The 24,789-nt window shown below is 43.7% G+C and overlaps 2 protein-coding genes across 2 annotated transcripts in view; both read right to left on the minus strand.

Annotated features, from left to right (window-relative positions):
- IPMK (inositol polyphosphate multikinase) overlaps positions 1-3,394 on the minus strand; it is a 39,884-nt gene extending 36,490 nt beyond the window's left edge. The window contains exon 1 of the mRNA XM_033066002.1: positions 3,169-3,394. Coding sequence (XP_032921893.1) covers positions 3,169-3,394 — 226 coding nt within the window. The remainder of the gene's footprint in view (positions 1-3,168) is intronic.
- Positions 3,395-12,766: 9,372 nt separating this feature from the next.
- CISD1 (CDGSH iron sulfur domain 1) lies at positions 12,767-24,677 on the minus strand. Its single transcript, XM_033066764.2, has 3 exons — positions 24,570-24,677; positions 18,834-19,039; positions 12,767-14,676 (listed from the first exon to the last, which is right to left on the minus strand). Exons 1-3 carry the CDS (start codon positions 24,598-24,600, stop codon positions 14,587-14,589), a joined length of 327 nt encoding a protein of 108 aa, XP_032922655.1. The 5' UTR covers positions 24,601-24,677; the 3' UTR covers positions 12,767-14,586.
- Between the last annotated feature and the right edge of the window lie 112 nt (positions 24,678-24,789).

Below are 24,789 nucleotides of genomic sequence, written 5' to 3' on the forward strand. Positions count from 1 at the left end.
AGAGAGTTCCCAGGTATAATAGCAATTGTGTTTTTCATCTCTTAAAAACCATTATCTATGAATAGGGTCTGTTGTGCAGTCTTGGAAACTAAACAAAATCTTTAGAGACCAAGATATTTACTTTAAAACAACCACAAGATTTAGAATAGCTGTTTCAATAGTTTGCTATGCCAAAGATTTGCTTTTTAAATTTGTGTAAAAACGGCTCTCAAGTCACATTTCTTGCTAAAAGTTGGATTTTATACACTTTTCAAAACTAGAAAAATATTGCCACACGCATGCAAACGACCACAACATCTTCCAGACACAGCAGCTTGTGTTCACTTCCCTTGTACCTTTTCACATGTGATGGAACCACTCCACAAAGTGCACCAACTACTTCAATGGCATGTATTCTATATGTGAATTGTTAACAATCACATCAAAATAAAATAGGTTAAACATTAAAATAGGTTTTATAACACATGCTCTGCAAAAATCTGCACTTTGGCTTTGATAAGCAAGCAATCTACAAGGTAGAAAGACCAGGCAAAGTTTCCTGGAAGCAGAATCCATACACTATTGTGTTGATACGTAGTATTACCTGAAGAGTTTAATAGAAACTGATATCTAAAGTTCCCTCATTCTCTGCATCCTTGACAGATTAGAGCATTTACTGCACTACTCTGTCACTGTGACTGGGGCAGGCCTGAAAACCAGAGCCATGTTTCAATATTCACCACAAAGATGTAAACTCCATAACCTTCCCTCTGATCTACAACTAAAAGCAGAGATACCACCAACTGCAGATCATACATGTTGGTTATGGGTTTGTTGTAGGCTTCCCAGGATTTTTCAGCGCAGATAGGGAATAGGACTGTTTTAACATACGGAAAAGCAAACTAACATTTCTGAGGAATCAACAGAACTATGTTGAAAAAATCCTGAAATATCTCACAAATGTTTCTCTCTGGCTGTGGATGCAAAGCTTGCTACCATTCTGAAATGAGCAAGCCAGTCACTCTTGAAGGAGAATGGCCCTTTCAGCTACCAAATCGCACTACTGCCTTGGGGACCCCTAGCATTTTGCATGTACAGGCACCAAACCACAGCCAGGTGCAGGAGGCTGCATAAGGTGACATATCCCACCAGCTTCTGACTCTCTCTACCCACCTACAGAATTAAGCCACAACCCAAAGTCATTACTTTACTTCGATACAAGATTTATCTGGGGGAAGCACCACATAGTATTCAACAAAAGGGCAGCTACAATGCACAGAAGCCTAATATCACACATTCATGCAGAGAGGCTGTGAGAGGCCTTTCTTTGCAAGGCAGTAACAGTCACAGGAAACAAAGAAGGGAAAAATGAAGGTTATTCAGGAGAAATTTTACAATGTACTTTTAGTTAAAAAAAAAAGTTAAAAATACTTTGGATACCTTCAAGTCCTCTGTCTGTTTGTATGTGGGAACAGAAGGGGAAATCAAGCTACAAAAATGAGAGCTGTGAGTACCAGAGCAGCTTTGGTCTTCAACATAAAACAGTTTCCAAGACGAGCTCATCAACCATAGTGGTACCTCTGCAGAAAAGTCTTGGTCTTGCCCATGAGATCTAGTGGGGCTACCTTTACCTAAACCACTGGAGTGGCACCCAAAATACAGATGATCACTTGTGCTGTTTGATCTAAGTGCAGTAAGACATGGACCAAAGGCGAAGCTCTCCCTGAAGTGAGCCCTTTTTTGCCTGATCCCACCTCATACCAATGCATGAACACAGAAGACAAACACCTTCCAGGATCCAATGCACCTCCATGTACATTGTATTGCACTGTCTACAGCTGGGGCAAGGGACAAGAACCACTTTTCTGTGGAAATTATCAGCAGCAAGACACACCATGGAAACAGGCTGTAGATAAGACTAATTCACAGTGCTAGTTCATTAGTGCTGTAATTCCAGTCACTGATGATCGAAAAGATTCTGAATTTCAGCCCTTGGCAGGGGCAAAGAGAAGAATGACTTTTTTGTTGAGATTACCTGCAGCAAGGCACACCATGGATGCAGGATGTAGATAAGACAAACTCACAGTGCCATTAGTGCTGTAATTTCATTCACTGACAACTGACAGGGTTCTGTAATTCAGCCATCAGCCTATTCAGGAGGGGAAGTTCCTACCACCAGGGTTTGAAGGAAATAAGCCAGCAGGTACTACTATAACTACTCTCAGAGGGCACATTGCAAGTTGAATGGAGGCATACCTTCCACCTGGCTGAGAGGCAGGAGTTGTCCCAAATGCAATGTTCTGGAAAGGCGAGAAAAGCCATTTGGCAACATTAACTTGGCCGATTGCTTTGGTACTGACCACTGCTTATGCTAAAAGGCCCCTTCGCCAGAAGGGCTAACACCTTACTCCTCAGCATGGAACTAAAACAGAAATTCAGAGCTGGTGGAGGTATACTTTAAAATGCTGTGTCCTCGAGTATTTGTATTATTAGATCACTTCCTGGCCATTGGTTCAGATTTGTCATCAAATAAACAAGCAAATAACAATAGCTTAATAACAATTTGCTGAAGTTTCTGGTGGCCAGAGGTTCAAAGGCTCTCGTTAGATAAACCACGTTTCTGACATCTGTTCTAAGAGAACCAGCATGCTATTACCCGAATTCCCACGTTTAAAAAGGTGCCTGATAAAATGAAGCTGAACGGCAGATGCCCTTCGGTTTAAGGGTGCAACTATCACGCCCTGACAGACTAATGCCATTTAGGAAAAGCACTAGAAGAGTGAAATTGAGCAGCGTTTACACCGCACCATCCACGGCCTGTGCAGAGTGGAGCTCGACCGGCCCCCCCTCCGGCCTTCCCACGGAGGCTCCGGTCCCTCCGCACTGCCCCAGGCCCAGCTCCAACCTCCCCCGCAGCTGCGGCACCTCCGGCGGGGTGCGGGCTCCGGCGGACAGGTGCGGGCGGAGCTCGGGAACGGCGCCGCACCCGCCCGCACCAACCCTTGCCCCGCCAGCCACGGAGCTGCCCCTCCGCCGCCGGGGCGCGAGGGAAATGGAAGCCAAACCCACCCCGCCACAGCCGGTCTGGGAGAATTCAGATAAACGGAAGGTAGGGTGGGGCGGGAAGAACCCCCTCACGAGTGACCTAGCCAGGCCCGCCGCCCCCTCCCCGCGCCGGTCGCCGCTCACCGCCTTTATCCTTGCCGTACATGTGCCCAGCCACCTGGTGCGACAGCGGCACGCATCCGTTCAGCGCCCGCCGCCGGCCGCCCCCCGCCGCCGCGGGGCCAAGGGAGGCGTCGAGCACCGGCTGGGCCGCGGCCTCGGCCTCCTCCGTCTCGCCGCGCCCGCCGCCCGCGCAGCATCCGCCCCTGCCCTCGGGGCGCCCCGCCGGCCGCGGGGGCTCCGTGGCCATGTCCCAGCGATTGAGGGCTGAAGGCGGCGGGCGGGGTGGCCGCGCTCTGGCGGCGGCTGTGGCCGGGCCTCAGCGGGCCCTGCGAAACGGGACGCGAGCAACGAGGGCCCGCGACTCCATCACCCCGCACCGCGCCGCCCGCCACCCCGCGCTGGGGCAAAGCGACCGCCACCGCCCCGCCCCGGGCGTGGCTCCGCCTCCGCCGCCCGGCCCGCCCCGGCTCGCAGCGGGACCGGCGCGGTGCTGACGACGACGGTGGCCCTGGTGGCGCCGCGTGGGGCGCGGTCCCAGGAAAAGGCCTGGACGGGCAGCGCCGGTTCGGCGGACGCTGGAGGAGGCAGCGGGGCCCGGCGCAGCCGCCGAGCGGGGCCCGAGCGCAGAACGGGCGGGAGCCCAACCCCGCGGGCACCCAGCCCTCGCTCCCCCCGAGAGCCGGCAGAACTCTGCGGTGGCGGGCAGGAGTCGCTCCCCCTCCACTGGTTCTCAGTAACCTGAAATACCCCCGAATCCTCTTCATTTTTAAATAAATCTGCCGGTACTCCGAGGTTTGTTCAATTTCTCTCCACTAGACCGGAGTGAGTGCAAGTGAGATCCAAACGAGGTATGCGAACAGTATGAACCTTTACTTTTTACAGGGACCCCTTAAAGCAGCCTGAACCAGAACCTTTCCACACTCTGTACATGCGGGTCTTGCATTAGAGATGAGTGCACTTGGCCTAACACCAGATTAAACTGGATACAAGATTAATCTCTAAATTGAATTTTACCTCCCCATGGACAGAGATGCATGGCCCTGCATTCACTCTCAGGACCCCAAAGCTTGCTAGGAGACTTCATTAACACTTCACTAAGGTTCATATCAGCTCTATTTAGCAGCCTGTAATTACTGCCTTTTCTTTCTGCTGTTTCTTTCCCTTATAAAATGAGCAGATCTCTGTGAGTATTAAATCTGCACTTTTGCTGTGATATTTGCCAGTATCAAGTCTTGTTTAGCATTAGTAGGACACACAAACAGAAAAAAAAAAAATAAAAAAAAGGGCCAGAAACAGGAAAAATAAATTTAGCAGATACAGGTTGTTTTCCCAGGTTTTATAAAATGGCCTGATGCATATTCAAGAATTGGTAATGACGTCAGAGAAACCTCAATATGATGAGCTTGGCTATTTACCACCTTTTCCCCATCCCATAGCTGGGAGTTGTGGAGATTTAGGGGATTTACTGAGGAAATTAAGAGTATCAAAGGAGCAGGAAGGTCACAGGGAAAATTAAAACTTGAAGAGTGAGAGGAGCAAAACATAAATCTATTGAAACTGAGTTTCTTAGTTCATTGTTCATGGAACAGTTTGTTTCACACACCTAACTGGTCAAGGTGGTGCAGACAGGGTTTACAACTCAGCAAGCTCCTTCCTGAAGTAACAAGGCTGGGCAGAAAATATTTCTCTCTCCTGAATATACCCTTCTCATCAGTCATTACTGTCCAGCCCTAAAGATTAGAAGCCAGATGTGTGTAAAAGTAAGCTCCTATCTTCAAATACCCAATGATGAATTTTCCCAGGGGGGTTCTGGCAGAGGAGAGAAATACCACAGATTGACCAACTCTTGCACAAGAATCAGTGAGGCATACAATGAATAAAAAAGCACAAGTGTGCGTGTCTGGCAGAGAGAAGGCTCCCAGTCTTGACAGCAGTAGCTGCTGCAAGATTTGGATGCCAACCTGAGCCCTGCAGAAAGGTATTTCCCTCTGCAAAGACGTGAGGCACTTCAGCTAATCTGGGTCTAAATACAGAGAGAAAAACAGCGATGGCATTTCAGACTTGTCTAAGTGCCCATCTAACACTGCAATCTGCCTGAACTCAAAATCTCAAAGAAAGAATGGAGTTAAAATACAAAAACCCTGGAATTTAAGAATCATTCAAGCATAGTCCTCAACAGATAGTTGCTAGATATTCTTGCAGCTAACAGAAGTGTGCCTGGAGGGTATTAAAATAAATATGAATGCATGAGTAATTGGAATAAGCAAACACTGACTCTTTCCTTTTCCCTGACATTTGCTTTCATCAGATTTATACATATAGAGATCAAGTGACGTGAGACTATCCTCCACTCACTCATTCCACCCTCACACTTCAGCACATGGAGTCCACTAATCTTTCTGGGAACTTCTAAAATGAAACAAATTAAACAGAGACTAGCAGAAATGGCAAGTAATTCCCTTCTTCACAGTGTGATAATGGAAGAGATTGCACTGAAAATTGAACCAACAAGATTCCCAAGGAAACTTCTCATCTCCAGGCTGTGCAACTGCACTCCAAGAGAAAGCAGAAGCTGAGAGAAAGCAGCAGAGGTGTGAACAGCTCCTAAAGGAGGAGCATTAGTTGGAGAATCTCCTCCACCTCCCCTGACAAAATGCATGTGGCAAAATTATACTTAATTCTGAATTATCTTCCCCACTGTTGCTGAAAATCAATCTTACCTCATTCAGTCTGATGACAATGTACAGAATAACAATGCCTAGAAAATACCAGGACTGTGTTTGTGCTGTGAGAGGATGTGTTGTGGGCAGATTGCACAGTAGCACCAAACAGCGAGGATTACAAAAGAATCACTTTCTGCTGAAAACAAAGGTTTTTCTCAAACTTAAAAGCTACTTAATAACTAACCACAAGATGCACAGTAGTTTAGTACAGGAAATAAGCTCCTATTTAAGAGGAAGTGCAGGAGGACATAAGGTAAACAGAGTAGTAGGGCTGGGTCTTCGCCAAAATATTGGTAATCTAGAAGTATGCCAACAGCAAACTCTGCTGGATTCTTCACTATACCTTCACATGGTTCACAGCCACCTCTTCCATACCTCACCAAAAATACTGTTTTGCCAGAGCAATGCTTTCTGCACAAGGTCTGTGTGAGAGATGCGGATCCTGCTGCCCACAGAACCACTTCCTTCATCAGGCTGCCATATGCGCATAGCTCCTGCTCGCCCAACAGGTTGCAACAGAGCCAGCCAGGACCATGTATGTGGGCCTGAGAACAAATGTCCATCACCCAAACCAGTTATTTGCTGGACAGGTGGAAGCATCTTCAGTAGGGCTTCTGCAAGCAGGGAGGTCTGTCTCACTCACACAACGCAGGGCAGACACCATCGCAGCAGCAGGGAAGGTCCAGCTGCATTGCAGCTTTTTTTTCTTGCCATTTCAAAGCAGAAGTGTTGCTGTATTGTGACCTCTTAAAATCACACATGGCATTTAATTCACAGAAATTCTGTCCTGTTTTGTTCTTGTTAAGTGAAGGAAAATCTAAACTTACCCTTACCTGCTGTAAAATTCAAAGGTGCCATCCTGCTTTCTTTCCCACGTATGGCCTTGTCACTTAGGTATCATGTCCCACAATGATTAATATTTTACCTAGCAAATAAATGCAAACTCTTTGACACTACTCTTGTCCCTGGCAACTGGTCCATTTGGGTTTTCTAGAATGAAAACAAAGGGATGCTATCAAAAGCCAATCTACACTGTGTGACAAGGTGGTACATTTAAAAAATTATTGCAAGGTTAACTTACGGCAGTAGTGTATCTTCTGGATGACCTTTTCTACAATCAGAAATGCCCCTGTAAATCTGGGGAGGTCTGTTTTGTATTAGAAAGATACAAGGACTATAAAAGTGAGAAGCTCGTTTCAACAGTTCTTCATCAGAATCCTTGGATTTTATTTTCTTCTTGGTGATCAATAAAGAAACTAAGCCAAGTATTTGAAGGAAAAATTCATTTTTGAACTAAGAGTAGATTAAGGGCTGGGAGGCAAATGAAAGGGCTTTGATGGTAGAGAGGAGGCAGCAGTGGGTGTTTGCTGAGACAGGTTTTATTCAATATCTTCATTCACAACCTGGAGAAGGGAGAACCCACAAAATCACCAGGTCTATGGATATTCTTCACCTCCTTAGGGCAGTCAAATGCCATGCCAATGACAACACTCTGCAGGATCTCACAAAATTGAACAAAATGCACACAGTTGACATAGGAGTTTCAGTATAAATAAACATACGGTAATGCACGTAGAGGAAAATAATCCAAACCAAAGCTCTTTGATGCTTATGATGGAACTGGACATCACAGCCCAGGAAAGAGGCCTGAAGTCACTGAAGTCACTGTTAACAGCTGCCTGAGATCATCAGCCCAGTGTGCATCTACAGCCAAAAAAGCCAACAAAACTTTTGGCAAGCAGCAGGAAAAGTGTTGAGGGAAAAACAAAAAGTGTCATTTTGTTGCTCTGTGTACCTTGAGCATGACATATACTGAGTTCAACTTCCATGCCTGGTCTCTCACAGAGAATAGGAACATACCATTAACTATCAGTGTGAAAGATTAAACCATGATTAGTACAGAGCCTAAATAGCTGAAGCATGCTTTAGCTGCCTCCAGTCCTATAAAACAGCAATGACAGATATGTGTGCTTTGACATCCTTCAGAAAGAAGCTGAGTTTCTATCTGAAACAGAAACTTTAGATCAAAGTCTTTGGTACCATCTCCTGATCTCATGGCTTACAGGCAGATACAGATCCTCCCTTTGTCCTTCTAAAGAGGGATTTTTTCCAAGTACAGTGTTGTATCACTATCGGAGGTTGCTCAGTGCTTACAAATGCATGATGGCATTTGGATTTTACCACATCCTCATGCTTTAGGATAAGCCCAGAACTTGATTTAAGGTGATTAACATGCCAAGAGGTTTATTTAAAATGCTGTTTGTATTTCCCTAGAGGTGACTCAGATTGCCTTCACCTGCAGTAAAATTAAACACTTATTTATTGATTAAACCCACTGGCATTAAAAAAGTCTGTTCCATTAAATGGTATTCTACTGCCAGAATTTATTTGCAAAACAACAGTCACAACCCTTAAAAAGTAATTTAACCTGCAGAGCTGTTAAAGCCAAGAATGAGATTGAAAGTACACACAGTTTGAAAAGAGCATCAAATTTAACAATAACTGCAGTGGAAGTCTGTGCTGGCCGTTGTTTTGGTACCCAAATCTTGAGCAAGTGCCCCGGCAGTGAAGAGACAGTGCATCTTGAACATGTCTTACCCATGTATGGTGATATTTTCCAGCTGTAGAAAAGTATTTGAGAAAAGTTATGCAGTGTAACCTTATCATTCATTTCACTGCCTGTTGCCAGCTAACTTGACTGAACAGAACAAACATCGCATTTACTGAGCAGACCCTTGGAGTACACTGATTTTTGAATGCTTTACATATTAAAGATGCAATGTCTGAGATGCTCAGGAAGCTTTTTTTGCACAGGCTGCTCCTAGAGAGAAGGCACCTTTTTTGGTGTAAGTCTGCCACACACACAAAAACAGCAAAAGAAAACTGCAGTCTGCATGACCAAAAAGGATGGAGAACAGAGTGGATTAAGGGCAGTGCAGTGTCGAAAAGGAAAGAGGGATGGTTGAGTCTTCAGCTGGGAAAAACACAACAAGAGACACGATCTATCTGCTTATGTGAGACCTGTGCAGCTTCTATATATTGAAAGAAACAGAAGTTGCTTGAGAAGCCAGGTAAATCCTTTCTTACCACTCCAAACTGCATATGGGAAAGGTGGACTGCATCCTGCTTTGCTAGTCCAGTAAATCTGTTGTGATTTTCAGTAAATCTGTTGTGATTTTGCTGACTTCTGGGGGCATACCAGTAAATACTCCCATTTATTACAACTCCACATCTAATTAAACAGTTTACAAAGTGGGGTGTGAAGGAACAGAAGAATGCTAATGGGACCCACTGCATCAGTGTGTGTTGCTTTCTGTCCAGTACTGCAGGATTTCATAAACATCTGAGGAAGAAAAACCCCTGTAAGAGATGTCTGCTCAAACATATAACCCCTTACTCTGAGAAGCACGGGTTTGGGAAATAGAAACACCATTTTATACTTTTTATGCTTGGCTGTATCAGGGTATATAATGAAATGCAACGTACCATTGTGTCATTTGATTTATCCCTTTTTGCTACCATGTAGTGCTGTTACATGATGGTAAATCTTCTCTAGCTTATGGTCTCCTCCCATCCACCACTTTTTTTTCTCCTCCCTTTTCCTCTTCTTCTTTCTCTTCACAAATTTGCTTGCTTATTTTTATGTTATTTAGTTTTTATTCAGCTGCTTTCTGCATTAGCCTCAGCATTAGGCAGCTTGTAAATCATCCTGCCAAGAAATGCACTACACACCCTGGTACCTATAGAAAACAAACGTGAGACCTTCAAGCAGCAGGCCCAGATAACCATTCCAAATTAATCATGGCTCTAGGAAAATTATTATGACAGTGCAAAACAAAGAAGCCAATCATCAACGCAGGAAAGCCATGGCAGAACAAGCCTGGATACAGAAAACAATTGGGGGAACAGGTATCTGACACTGCTGGACTGAATATATGTCAGCGCAGATCTACATGAAATGTTCTGTCTGGGCTGAAATAGCAATGGTGAACAATAAACTCAGCTTCCTGGCAGTGGTGTTGGACATCCTCTCTCTGCCCACAGGCAAGGGGGAGGTTGTGCTTGTCCAGCTAATCCAGTCAGGACTCAGCATGGGTTTTATCAACCTTGAAGCTTCACAAGCTGAAACAAAAGCCAAATTTAGCATGAGGCTTCCATGTCCAGGCTGGCTAAGGAAAAGATGACATGGTTCCTTTGCAAGATCAATGTTTAGTTTCATGCCTACATTCTTATTCTTCCTGCTATTATAAAATGTTCTGTTTCTTGCAAGTAAGCAACTGTGATACAATAGTGACTCATCCTTCCATGTCTTTAGTTGCATTACACGGAAAGGAAAATTGCTGCACAACTGCATGAGACCCCAACAGCACCAAAACAAGGCCCAAACAGCAACAATATGGTAATTTTAGCAGGCTCACTGTCAGGGAATTGGCAGTATAACTCAAAGTGCGTGAGGCTCTGAGCATGAAATGCTAGTGAGTCACTAACATATTTATGCAGCACTTCCAGCTGCTGCAACCCCTTAAATCCATGGCTGTGGAGAAAGCCCCTAGATCAGGGTTCATGAACACCCCATTGCACAGTGTGCTGATTTCACATGGACTGGTTTTCTGGCAGCAGGGGAGGGCCACAGAAAGAAGTTTCTTTGAGAAACTGCTAGAAGCGTCCACCATGTCCAATAGAGCCAATCTCTGATGGCTCTGAAGATGGAAATGCTGCTGGCCCAGAGAGGGTTTGTAACGCCTCAGTGTTGACCTATTTAAGAAGAAAATCAAAACAGTGCACACACAGTTTTTTTCCGGGGTGGTGAGGCGCCACCACCAGGGCCATCTCAGCGCAGCACACAACAATGTGCAGCATCCGCCACCATCTCGGCATGGCCTGCAGTGTGCCTTGCCTGCCCGGCCACCCCTAGCCAGCCATGCCACCGGCAGAAGGGCAGGGCTGGCGACCTCCCCATCCCAGTGCCCCGCCTGAAGAAAGGCATTAAATAGCACCAGTGCTGCAGTAGCCACCATTGCCTGCAAGGTGGCAGCAGGGTCAACGGTGAAACCATGGTGAGTGACTCTCCAGCACAGAACCTAGACGAGATCAATCTCTCAGCCCTGTGAGATTCTGCAGCAACCTTTGAATTAGTGGAACATGTTGGCAATAGTACAGGCAACAGTTTTTCTTCTAGTCAGAGGAGTAAGTGAGGACATGTGAGGGAGAACAACATGGCAGCACCAAGGTCAGTGGAAAAAGGGGGACGAGGCGCTCCAGGCACTGGAGCAGAGATTGCTCTGCAGGCTGTGGTGAGGACTATGGTAAAGCAGGCTGTCCCCTTGCAGCCCATGAAGTCTACGGGGGATGCAGAGATCCACTCACAGCCTCTGGGAGAAGTGCTCACACTGGAACGCGTGGATGCCAGAGAAAGCTGTTATCTAGTGGGAGATCCGAATGGAAGAGAGAGGACCCTTGCTTTCCAACTAGAGCAGTCTATTCTTAGAGGGCTGCACCCCACAGACAAGAGACCCACATCACAGCAGTTTTGGGAAGACTGTTTGCCCATGGGAGGGACTCTTGTTGCAGCAGTTTTGGCAAGACTGCTGCTCATGAGATTAGACACGCTAGAGAAATTCACAAAGAACTGGATGCCATGGAATGGACCCCACAGCATAGTAGAGGAGATAACTCTTTTTCCTGAGTGAACAGATGACCTCGACTGAGGAACTGACCAGAATTCCCACACCCTGTCTCTCTGCACTGGGAAGAAGGGAGGGGCCAGGGAGAAGAATGATGTTCCAGAAGGTTTATTTTACTTCTCATTATCTTTCTCTCTGTTAATAATAAATTTACTTTATACCTTTAAAGGGGAGTAGGGGAGTAGCACAGCTGCAGTGCTGGCTGCTGGTCTCCACTGCCTCCGCAGCCTGCAGACTAAGAGTGCTCCAATGGAACCTGCAGGCAATACCTGTAACTACAGCCTCTCCCATTCAAGGATCCTGACTGTAGAAGCACTCTACCTGACATTCACACTATTAGGATCAATCACATTCAGTTACTCAAGAATCAGTACTTTAATTTCTTGATCTTCCCAACAAACACTTGCATGCTGAAAATAGCAGTGAGGAGCAGAAATAGTTTTACTCTGTGGCAGGGATTTTTCTCTGCTTTAATTTTGGAAGGATTTCTATTAGGAGTTTCAGTCCGAGGTCAAAATTGCACATTTGCATCATTTCTTTACGGTTAAAACTGGTGTAACCAATGCACTTCATACACTAAAGATTATTTGAAGAAAGCACTAAAGAAAGAGACTTAGGAAAATACTAGAACAGTCACGCACTCCACCCATTAGATATGTTGTGACCTATTATGGTACTAAGAAAAAATGGAAGCGTTCCCTGTGATGCTCATTGAGACTATGTGGTTGTTTCCTCAAGTCCAAGTTTTAACACATTTGAACAATATGCATAAGTAAGGCATAGTACAGGATTTGTATGTGCTCCTAATTAAAATCTGAACACTCAAATCGACATTCAGAAATGCAACACTTCTCCAAAACAAAAGTCACCAGGATGTAAATCAACACAGATTCTGCTTCTGCAACTCTGCTTCCCAGGAATAAAAACTTCCCTCAGGGCCCACCTCCTTGACACCGAAACTCCCAGAAATATTTTACTGGCAAAGTCCACAAAATAGTTTTACTCAGGAGATTAATCTGAAACCTCAGGACTTCATTTCTTGGACCATTAACACTACATTTCCATTCCTTCAGGAGCAGCCAGGCTTTTATGTTGACAGGAAAAGGAATCTCAGAAGGAAAATCACTCCAGATACAGGTTCATGACTACAGCAGCACTGTACAGCACTACTGAAAGAAAGAGCATACCCATGAAAACACAGATTTTACAGCCTTGAGATGAAAATGAGCTCAAATGTGTATTTGACAAAAATACAGAAATATCCAGTGTCATATTTTAATAATACAGAAATTACTTTGCTTTGGATAAAATGTATTTGATAATTTAAGGTTAAAACAATATGCATTAATACTCAGCAAAGTAAAAAATATCAAGTGTCTTTACACTCAAGAGAGACAGAAAACACAAACTGACATATTTGACAGCAACTTCTTTCAAGTAGAGGTCTCTTGGACAGTAGTGCCCTTACTCTTAACACTCCACCTTTCTCTACCTGTGCCTCCTTCTTTACATTTTATACCTTCTGCCCAAACCCAGACCAGTTGGCCAAGACCTCAGCTTCTGAAAGCTGCACATAGAGACTATGCAAAAACATCTGTTTTAACCAGTTGTACCAACCACCCTTTAAAAAATTAAACAAACAGAACCTGTCCAGCCCTGATCATCTAAAGAATCCTTAAGGGTCCAGGCTAAAATGTCAGTTTCTTAACAAGGCCTTTCATCTAGCCCTGAGGTAGCTGCTGTCCCAGGATATTCAGAGCTCAATCTTATGCAGGCCACAGTTACACTACTGGACTGGGTTTAGTACAAAATTGCCCCCTGCTGCCCCACTCTTTGGGTTTTGCTTTGTACTTACATGCGTGCTGATAAATCCAAGCTATTTAAGGAAACCAACATGACAGTCATTAATAGAACCATGCCAAAAAAGAAGACAAGTGCCATGGGTAAGGAGGGTAAGATCCCTCTCTGTCTCATCCTTCCCTCCCTTCTTGTTTTCAAAGTCTTTCTTCTTCCATGCCAGGGTTTTTTGGCAAAATCAGCTAAACCACCTTAGCAGCCCAGGGAGGCAGGAAAAGACACATGGAGCCTAAGGCCACATAGTAAGGAAGGCATGCCTCCTCCCTTCTCAGCAGTAAAAGCTTTCCAGAACCAGCCAGTGCAATGGTGAAGCAGATGGTGATGATGGGTGAGGTTTCAGTTTTAGCTTCTAGAATTGATCAGCATAGCCACCCCACAGAAGCATCCTGTGGGAAGTTGGCTTCACTGAAAGACTAAGGCTTTCTCCAACAGCAAAAACAACCCTGCCACCCCCTGCCCATCGCTCTTGGGGCACTTTGTGTCATTCCACTCATCTATTAAGAAATCTCTCAGATATAGTTTCCTTAATCCTGCTCTAAATACAGGTCCACAGTTTGGACAGTATTTTCTTGATACCAAATGGAAGTAGGGTCAAGTTGAAATGCTGCTGTAAAATCAAAGGTAAAGTTGCCCTCTAGTCCTGTCTTACTTTCAGCCTTTTCTGTTGTCTGTTCATAGCTAGCAGTTTTGAATTTGTTCTTTTACAGAAGCCATACAGCACAGTAATCTAAAAGGACAAATGTGACACCTGCAGAAAATGCAGCATAATCAGAGATTAAGATGGCACTGTGATTTCTTTGCTGCCACTGCCTTTTATATGGACATCTATCCAGCTCTGTGACTTTAGAACTCTCCAGGACCTTAGTATCTAATTTGAAATAATTTAATACCTATTTCCTGATGAAATACATTCTGTGCCTCAGTTTCACACTCAGTGAGAGGGTACACACACTTCACAGGACAAAAAATTTAAACCATGACTACTTAGTAAATTATGCATTGTAGTGATTGAAAGACAACAAGCACCAAAGAAAATATATAAGCTGAAGCCTGATGTATATACTACATTGGGAAGTCTTCAGGCATATGACAAAGAATTTGTGGTTTTTTCCCCCCCAATTACAAGAAAACAGAGGATTTGTCAGACATTGATTCTGTAGCTTCTACTGTCCACTCTACGCCTCCTTCCTCTTGATGATCAGAGGCCCAACGTTGTCACCAGTTTCCTCGTTGTGCTTTGTATGAGAGCCATCACACAGTGGGAACTGAAAAAAAGAAAGAATAAACACATCTAAAGTACATCCAGAGTCAGAACTAAGAACCTAGGCTGAAAGTTTATTAGGCATTTCCTCATTAAATTCACTGAAACCACAGACCATAACTTTTATGCAGCATCTCAGGTCTCCCTGAGTTTTGACTGAACACTAACTTTATCTTTATTAGTGTGGAGCAGACAAGAGGCTTGTTTTAAAAGAGCAGCCACCAAACTCCACTCTCTTTGGTACTCCTGCCTCAGGTGACCAGGACAAAACTACAGCCTGAGCAGATCTTCAGCTGTAACCTACCTGGAGTATCTTACTCTCAACCTTGCTCCACGCTTCCTCAGTGGTGCCCTTAAGAGCCACATCAGTTACAAGTAATTTGAAGAAATACCTGTTTCATTAAAAAACCCCACCCCAGAACAGGCTGGTCAAAGCAAGAATTACAGGGACTCCTTTAGCAAGCACTAACTGTCCAGGTCCCAGAGAAGTGATAAAAATCATTCCTGGGAAGCTCTTATCACATGGAAGGGCCAAAAGACATTCTGTGATGCAGTAAGGCTGCATCCCATCACTTCTCAAGGATGCATTTTCAGGGCTACACCATCTCTGCACAGGAAACTCTGGAGACAATCATAGAAATCACACACTGGTATTTTGCATTCAGTTGTAATTTTGTTTGCTTAGAAGTAACAGGACTCAAAGCTGGGCATTACTCAGTTTTTGCCTTTGCAATATACTGTTCTCTTGCAGTACTGTCACAGTCAGTATTTAACATTCCACTGAACTCAATGCTCCTTCTTCACTCACAGCCTTTGAAGAACATTAACACCCTACCACCCATGCTTAGAATAAAAGATTTCAAAGCAGTGCACAAAACCAATACAATGAAACAATAAACAGAGCTTTAAAAATAACCCCACCTTGTCCGTAGGGTAGTACTGGGAGGGAAGGAGGGAGAGGAGGTGTGGGGCTTTCTTCTGGCTTTTCACAGTAATGAAATGTCAAAACCTAAGCTAAAGATGGCATGCAATATTTCTGAATAAAGAAACCCTGAATTCCAAGAACACTCATGTAAGCTGATTAATGGAGAAACTTCCTCATCCCATCAGTCACTTGTGACTCAATGAACAAGTAGTTACAGATGCTTGGACAAAATCTGAGCGAACAGAAATGCGTGTTTCTGCAACACTGATCAGCTTTCAACAGCAGATGTTCCTGGACCAGTTGTTTTTCCATGCAACACCACAGTTCACTGGTCTTCACAGACACAATGACACAGCTTCCATCAGACATCAACATCTCACAAGCTCTAAGGAGGCAGCCAAAGCCCAGCTACAGCAACACCATCATTTCAAGTTTTCAAGCAACAAAAATGGTGGGATTCCTAGGTTCAGACAGCATCCAGACATATTTAACAGCAACCAACAGTGACTGCTCTGCATTCATCCTGCCAGTCAGCTGGTCTGAAAACACTGACTCCCAGAGGCTGCTACACTGCACTTTAGCTTCTCAGGGAAACACACCAAAGCAAACACCTCTTTCCCAGAGCACCCACTTGGTCACCCTGAAGAACAGATACTGCATAGAAGGATCTTTGGGCCTGACACAATGTGTTCATCCCTGATTAAAAATAAAGCAGGTTAGCAGCAATAGTGACCGAAGCTCAAAGGCCAGGGGAATTGTACAGAGATCTGGACAGCTCAACTGAGTTCCCTTGCCACTGAACACATTTGGATTTTCTATCACTATTTCTGCTGATAGTCTGCAGTAGTATTCCTCAACCCACAACCTGGGACTAATACTTCTCTGGAAGACACAGAGGCTGCAGGTCATTGTAAAAGGACAGCAAATTAATGTCCCACTCCCCCAACTCACTCCTAAAAATGAAGACAAGTAAACAAGTGTTCTAACTTTAATTACAGTTTAAAGACAAAACTCTTGTCTCTACCAAACATTTACAAAGTGCCTGCAGAGCCTAACACTGAATAGAAAATAGTATCATTTAAAGAACCACCCCTTCACTATTAACAGATAATTACATGCCAAGACAAACTTATTTCAAGATACCACGTGTGGTTTTTAAAACACATACATTCCACAAAGACTTTGGCCAGCACAAAAGTACACTATTTCAGGAAAAAAAACAAACAACCAAACAAAACCAACTGCTCTTTTTTCAAGAGTTACTCTAAAATACTCTGGTATAGTTCAACTGCTCTGTTATTCCATGTAGAGGAGGAACACCACATGGGGTCAGCTCTAAGTGCATGCACACCATTAGTGCAACAGAAACGTCCTGTGGTTCCTAATGGTACTAGTTCAATCAACAGCCTCATGCCTCAGGTGAGCCTGAATCTCAAGAGAAGTGCACAGAGTGACACAAAAAGACATTTCTCCAAGCCTTTATATGCACCTATTTAACAAAAACACGGCAGATACTTAATGCATTTGAAGTAACTAATTTCCTGCATTGAAAGCACGCACATTCCACATTCTGGCACTGTATAATTATAAATTTAAACAGTTTGAGAAATGTAAGCCAGATAATGCTAGTTGACAGCTTCCAAAGATGACAAGTATGTAGGAATCATGTATTTTATTACTGTTTGGCAATAATAAATATGTGAAGCACGCAAACCCCATTAAAGGTTATGCTACCCTTGCTGCAAGGTCAGGCCCTCAAGGCAAGAGGAAGGAAACAAAACTGGAAACTGCAGTCGTTGAAGTGGAACATATTGAGTAAAATACTTATCATTAAGCAGCAGTAAAAGGAAACAAATACCTTCCAAAATTTCCACTGACTCCCTAAATGCCTTTACAAGACCCTTCAGATCAGAATTCTAAGAATACTCTCATTATAACCTCATCTACTTTCTAACACAGTAATGTGTTCCTAAACTGATAATACCCCTTAAACATGTGCGAAAACATACTTCTTAAGGTTCTTATTTCACACCAAAAAAAGGGTAACTTCAAACAATAACAAACAATTGGCAGGAGCTGCAATGCAAGAGTAGAATCAGACACTATCTTCCATTTCTGTTTAGAAGGCTGAATGGAAAGCAGAAAGCACAAACACCAGGGTTCAAGTAGGGATTTTTCAGTTCAGACTCCAGACAGAATAAAGAAGACAAGGCCACTTCCACAGGACTATTTCAGCATCAAATCATAATGCTGTTTAATCCTTAGCAGTGTTGCACTGTAAAACTGAATGCAGGTACAAATGTGTAAGCTCCTGTGTTACCTGCAAGGTAATGAAGTCAGATCTGACAACAGCAAGAACTCAAAGCATCTGGAAATTGCTGAGTTTGGCCTAATGAGACCAATGTCTAAGACTTGAACTTGAGAACTTGGGTATTGACCTCCTTGGAGGACAGAGAGCTGAATTTCAAGGTAGTTAATCTGGCTCTGAAGGTCTGTATTATTTCAGTCTCCACACACTGGCACTTCCTAAAAAAGCTTTTAAATGTGCACCAGTGGGAAATGGACAGGATTAATCACGCAATCTGCTTTCTCTCATTACAGATCCCAGAACATACACATCTCAGCTACATCAGGTGTCACACATCTCCAAGATCAGATTTAAATCTGAGGTACTGTTATTGAAAGGCTATTAAAACAATTGAAGCAACCCAATTTCAAATACAAGCAAGCTGGACCAATATTTAGGCCAGACTTTTAATTGCACAAAAATAGAAGCTAAAAGTAGGCCATTGTGATTGCACTGGCATACACCATGTACTACCAGCAAGGCACTTTCTAAGCTTCCAACTTTCTCCAAAAAGAGGTGTTTCAGATCCTACAGACTGTGTTTCCTGAGCTCCTACTGCCACAAGCCAGTAGTCTAGGATAAGCCTCAGTATTTGCACAAGTAGCACACAAAATGGTGTCTGCCATTCATGATCATGCCCCAGACAGTTGCTCTCTTTTCAAGAGATCTTCATAGCTACAGAAACATTTTGTCCACTATTAGCAGTGATCTGCAGACTTTACTCTGAGCATCAGCACAAATCTGGGTAATTCTACAGATTAGAATATTGCTACATCTCAATGCAGAATAGTTTAGGTGAACAGTGGTTAGTTTGCTCTAAATAAAGCAGCATTAATGCTGAAAGATGCATGCACATGAACAACACTGGATCCATTCATTCTTCTCTTACCTTCTTAGACCTCCAACATCGACAGTACACAGCCTTGTCTCCCAAATCTTCCATATCAAAGGCATGGACTACCTTGGGGTTATCCTTTTGGATATGGGGATTCACCATTGCTTTTAAGCATTTGTCCTTAGAGATAAATTTTTTGTAGGCTAGATATCCAACAGCAGCTGCTCCAGCAGCTAAGGAGACTGCAGCAACCCATTCAGCTAGGAAAAAAAAAAAGAAGAAAAAACAAAAGACTGTTAGGTTTTGACCACAACATTTTATTAAAACTACTCATCAGTAAATGTTTTCATGTTTGCAGCAACACCTTCTTACTTTCCAGCAGATCTTTTTGTTCTGTAGTAGTAACTCTACTTTAGAAGAGTATTTTCCATTGACAGTCACCTAGTTAATATGCTCTCTTCTTAGGTGAAGTAGAACTCTGATCAATAGTCCTTTCTACACCTGGCAGTTTTCATGGTTTTGTTTTGTTTTTTACTCTTCTATTTAGCAAACTCTGATACAGAGGAACATCGTTTCAAAGTTCAGCGTACTAAACTACGTGCAAGTACATCCAGTAGCAGCAAAACAACTGTGTTGTTTGTCACTAAAGAACAGTCAGCACAAACAACCCAAAAACAGGTTTCTCCCCACAGAGGTATGGGCACCAAGTAGCTTTAATAAAATCCATCTTGTAACTAAAAAACCTAAAGCCAGTTGTTTGGCAATGGGAAAATTATTAAACATACTACCACCAGTAACAAAAGCCATCTTAGATTAAATCTCTACTATGGTATAAAAGAAAGAACAAGGATCCAAAAAGATTATGTTTAAGAATAATAGCACATATTTATTTTAACTAGATTAAGTCCTGAATCTCTTGCAAGACAATTTTCATTTAAAAAATTCTCTTGCCACCACTTCTCATCCTCACTTTTTCTCCCTTTATTTACCAGTAAAATTTTTGCAGGCTTTCTTAGTACAATGTCCATTCCTGCAAGAAGTTTTCTATTTTTTTGTGGCTCTACTGTTTTCTCTCTGCTTCATGAAAATATGCTAGACTTTGGCTCAAAGGTTCAGGTTGCAGCACCAGTTCCAGTTGCTTCCTCTCAGAGTAACAAGTGGTTGCTCTTTCTTTGCTTTTTATCCACCACTTCTGCATAGGCATGTACTGCAAGTTCTGTTTACAGACAAATAAACAGGAATTTAAGTTTTAGCACATTTACAGAATTTAGTATTAAAATTATAGCGGTCTCCAGTTGGGAATTTCTATCCTATCCTATGTTTTAATTGGATTTGTTAAGATGCCAAGCCAGATGGTATCTGTGGAGCAAGAGACATCACTACATCGATGTCTAGGAAGAAACAAAAACCTTTGTTAGTTCTTGCTACTTTCCATGACCAACTGACTTCCAGTATTTCCCCTGTGAGCTTAGACTAAAAGTATCAAGGTTTTCTGCCCCTGTTCCACAGACTTTCTTAAAATCTGCATCAAGCTCTTTCCTCAGCTAAAACACTGTGTTAGCTCACAAGCACCACACTGATCCACTGTGTCCGGCTGCCATAATGTGTGGAATTACACAGCTATCTGTACAGTGCCTGCAGCCCTGTGAGATCAGGGAAGGCAAGCCCTCTTTTAGCATCTTACTAAAGGAGTAAAAGATGCAGAAATCCTTCAGAGTTCATTTTCATAGTAAATGACACAGAATAGATCAGCACACACTGAGACCTCCCCTGCTAATGGGTGACAAACCCTTCTGTAACAGTAAGGTGATATTAAGATACAGGCAGGCATGTTTCCCTGCTCCCCAGCTCCTTAAAACAATCAAAGCCTCACAGACCATGTTTTGTGTGTTTTATACCCATCCAGTGAGTTCTCATCCTTTATTTCCCAGAGTAATGCATTAATTTTAATAAAGGAAATTAAAATTTAAAAAGGGTTCTATGAAAATCTGCTTTAATTTAGCACAACAGCCCAAACCAATCAAAAGAACAGCTACAGTTTAAATCCAAGACAGCAGCTCTCCCAAGAAAAGCCACTGCAGCACCCTTGGCCCTACCTCACTCAAGCAGGCCTGTGGCAGGGAGGAGGTGCTCAGCAAGCTCAGAGACCTGCTGGGTCTGACAACTTTGAAGTGACCCCTGATGAAATAAGATGCAGCTGCAACAGCAAAAGCAAAACCAAGGGACTGCTCATTGCATGGCTTTCGGGGGAAGCAGCAATTGCAAGGATTGCTACCAATGCACTGCCAATGGTCCAAATCTTCACCTACATTTTAAGTGATAAGGGGACAGGGGGACCATATCCATTCCCTTATGAAATCTAAGGAGAAAGAGTGACTTTAATGAAGATCACAGTTGGCTCCTGTAACTGAAGCACCCTTTAAGGTACTGCACTTCAAGGACGATGATCTTTACTTGTACCTATCCAAAAGTCCAAGACAACTTAACAAACAAGAAAGAGGAAAAAATACTGGCAATATTTCTGTGACTCACTACAAGCAAGAGAAGGCTGTACTAAAATTCAGCAGCACATTCAGAACAGCTGTTCTGCACATCTGCAGCCAACTCAGATCCCTCTGACATGCCCTGGGCCATCCCCCATAACTGTGAACATCAGATCCAGCTCAGCAAGCAGAGATCATGAATTAAATTGTCATCTCATCTTGCAGTGATCCTCTACCTCTTCTCCAGAGTCATCCTTTACACACACAGGCAATATATATATAGTATATATATCAACAGCTTCAGGTATTTTTTCTTGTAATAGAGGAACGTCTTTTCTGTATTATCTTTTTTATCATTTCCCTGGAGTGACTTCACTTTTCCCATTTCAGGATGAAAAATTGTATCAACCAATAATGCATTAAATATAAACATTTAAAGTAGTCTTATTCGTTAAATTCCAGAACTGCCTGAATAAATATAATTAAAATTTAGAAGAAATATTTGAACTTATGCAATAGACTCCCTGTTAAATAATCTTACAGATTTTCACAGGCATTAGGTTTTGTCTTGTTTCAAAAAAAGATCTGGAAAAGCTGGAACACCCATTTAATCTTTCTAAGTTAACAAAAAAATGCACCTGGAAGAACACTTATTTTTAAATACTCTGAACTGTTCCAAAAGACCTCTGGTGCCAATTCAACAGTTTGCTGCCAAACTCTTAAGGTCACGCATGAGGCATCTCTTAAGAGAGTGACACTGATGTGGAATGTCAAAGGGTTTTTATTTCTTCTTAAAATAAAAAGTAGTAGAAGCAACTTCAAAGTTACTATTAAAGAACTCCCAATTCTGGTATAATACCAAACCAGTGTTACAAGACAAGACAAAACAGGCCTGTGTAACATGGTAGAAAAAACTGGTTTTCTGTTGTAAGCACTAAGCAATGGAAAAAAGTTTGGCTAAAACTCCAGAAAAATTAACACCCAAGGGAGAGGTGGCAAGAGAGATGGAAAGAAGGAAACAAATTCAGAAAATGAAGTCCCAGGAGAGCAGGCAGATCACAGAAGTAAACAAAAAAATCAGAGATGAGAATGGCAATAAGATATTGATAGGGATTTATTCTTTTCTGGACATATTTATTCTCTTTGGACATATCCTAATGGAAGAGATTTAGATCAAAGTTTCTCCTGTCTTCTTTCTCTAAACATCTAGAACATTGTTCTGGATGTTTCCAGATCTACACTGCAGAGGGATTTTTTTTTATCTGCTAGAGAGCTCCTAGAGACTTTATCCACAGCAAAACACATATTTACCATCTGCACTGAGAAGTGGACTAAGAAAGTGGTCTTGCCTCCACCAAGATTTTGTTAAGAACCCAGATCAATTTACATTCTAGTAACTATCAACATTATGAGGAAGAGCTACACCCTGACAAAATTAGTCCAACACCATCCTAAGAGGCAATATTCAAGTTACCTCTGCTGCTCAGAAAATGTTTAAATTTTGAAATCTACGTTATTCAAAAGTGACAGAGTAATAACGCCAGACAGGAAAATCTGTATTTTATGTCTCCAGAAGTGCTAGTAATTTTCAAGCATTTTTCTCCTCATTTTGTTGGCAATGAAGAGACTGTGCAAGGTTGTTGTTCAGGACAGTTCCAGTAGTGTCACTGCCCACAACACAAGGAATGCTGGAGAAACACGTGCTACTCACAGAACAGCCATCCAGGATAACTGGATGCACAAAAAGCCTAACAGTAGAAGCCAAGCAGTCCAGCCGACAAATTTACTTCTAGCACTCCACAGCATCCTCAAAAAATGAGATTATGACTGGTAGGTTTAAAAGATTGTTGGATTTCACCAATAAGCGGTAAAAGACAAGTTACCGTGATTAGATCTGTGGTTGGTCACACGTGCAAACAACCACATCTCTCAGAAAAAACGCATTAGCTGTTACTCACTGCCTTCCAAAGAGCACACATGCACAGAAGCAATTAACTACTCCACTGCTACCACGAATTAAATCTCACAAAAATATGGTGAGTTTATGGTGTCTAGTTTTTAGTAGAGAATAAAATATTTTCAAAATTCATCAGCCTGAGACAGATGCCAGCTGGAGGAAGAACTGTAACCTAACAATCACAAGGCACTGATCAAGTTTAATCTCTTCAGAAATCACAAAAACCTAACGCTGTCTCTTAAGAAGAGTACCCTCCAGACTGGTCCCATCAGTTGCTCCTATGCTTTCCTCAGATAATGACGTTATTTTCAGATTGTTTAGGATCATATTCTTCCCCCATCTCCACTAAGTTTTTCTGCTTAATTCCTAGTGTCTAGGAAGTGTTTTAATTCTTGCAAGATTACAAATTACAGCAAACTGCCGTTGGGAACATAATCTGCAAGTCATTACCAAGTCACCCTCAGGGCTTTGGTTATTTTAATAAGCATAGTCTTTCATCACTGCAGCCCATTTTAGACTGATATCTTTGCCACCATTCTCTGTACCAGTGGCTTCCACCCTTCGCCACCCCTCGAAAAAAACCCCAAAACCATCTGCCCGCTAAATTAAGGGCATAAACCATGAGCAGCTTTGCAAGTGGAAACCAGTCCTGCACGTGAAGCTAATTTTTTAGAGAAAATTAGGTAATTCAGCTTTCTATTCTATCCTCCACCCGGCCCAACTCCTTCATCCTGTCCAGTTGTACCAACAGCATTCAAAACACACAGCGCTGTCTCAGGCACGATTCAAGTCAATCATTACACAGCGCCAATGTCACCGTTACCTCCACTGTACAGTATCGGGCACTGAGAGCCAGACAAAACCTCTGAGATTTACAGGCTTTCACGAAATTTTCACTCAAACAGGTGGAAGGGCAAAAATAAAACAGCGGTGTCCGGAATGGGCTGTCCCCGCTACAGGCCAAAGCCGCCGGGACCGAAGCACCCTCAAGGGCCCGGCGCGGAGCTCGGCGGCCCCGGGCCCTCGCACCGCAGTGGGGTAGGATGGGGAAAGGGGAACCCCTCAGGCCGAGAACCACACCGCGCTCCCTCCTCGCTGACCGCAGCAGGGATTTTACTGATGAGCTGATCCCACGGGCCGCTCCCAGACCCACCACATGCCGCGGGCACGATGGTGGGGGGGGCGGAGCCCGCCATCTTGTCCCAGGGGGCCGGCGCGGCACGAGCCGCGAGGCGCAGCAGCCCCCCAAGGGGCGCCTCCCGTCCTGCCGGCGCTCGGCCCTGTGCCCCCAGCCCTGCCCTGCCCCGTCCCTACGAGCAGCTCCCAACCCGAACTCCCCGCCGGCCATACCCTTCACGGAGTAGTTCTGTCCCGGCCCCATGGCTCCCAGTCCCACTCCGCACCGCGCACGCGCCTCTGCCCAAGATGGCCGCGGGGCCGCCCCTCCAAGGCCTCCCGGCAAGACAAGGGGCTGGGCGGGCTGTGGGATGTGCGGGGTGGTGCTGTGGGGAGGAGGAGGGCCGAGGGCGTCACTGTCCTGACAGCCGTACAGGGCTTTCAGGGCGGTCTC

This window comes from Catharus ustulatus, chromosome 8 (genome assembly GCF_009819885.2).
Source record: "Catharus ustulatus isolate bCatUst1 chromosome 8, bCatUst1.pri.v2, whole genome shotgun sequence".
In the NCBI taxonomy this organism is placed as follows: domain Eukaryota; kingdom Metazoa; phylum Chordata; class Aves; order Passeriformes; family Turdidae; genus Catharus; species Catharus ustulatus.

Bases quoted from the DNA above. Each gene is read 5' to 3' on its own strand.
- CISD1 (XM_033066764.2), bottom strand. From the start codon at position 24,600: ATGGGGCCGGGACAGAACTACTCCGTGAAGG. The intron at 19,040-24,569 runs GTATGGCCGGCG...TTTTTTTCCTAG, and splicing joins ACAGAACTACTCCGTGAAGG to CTGAATGGGTTGCTGCAGTC. The intron at 14,677-18,833 runs GTAAGAGAAGAA...TCTTTTTTTCAG, and splicing joins GATGTTGGAGGTCTAAGAAG to TTCCCACTGTGTGATGGCTC.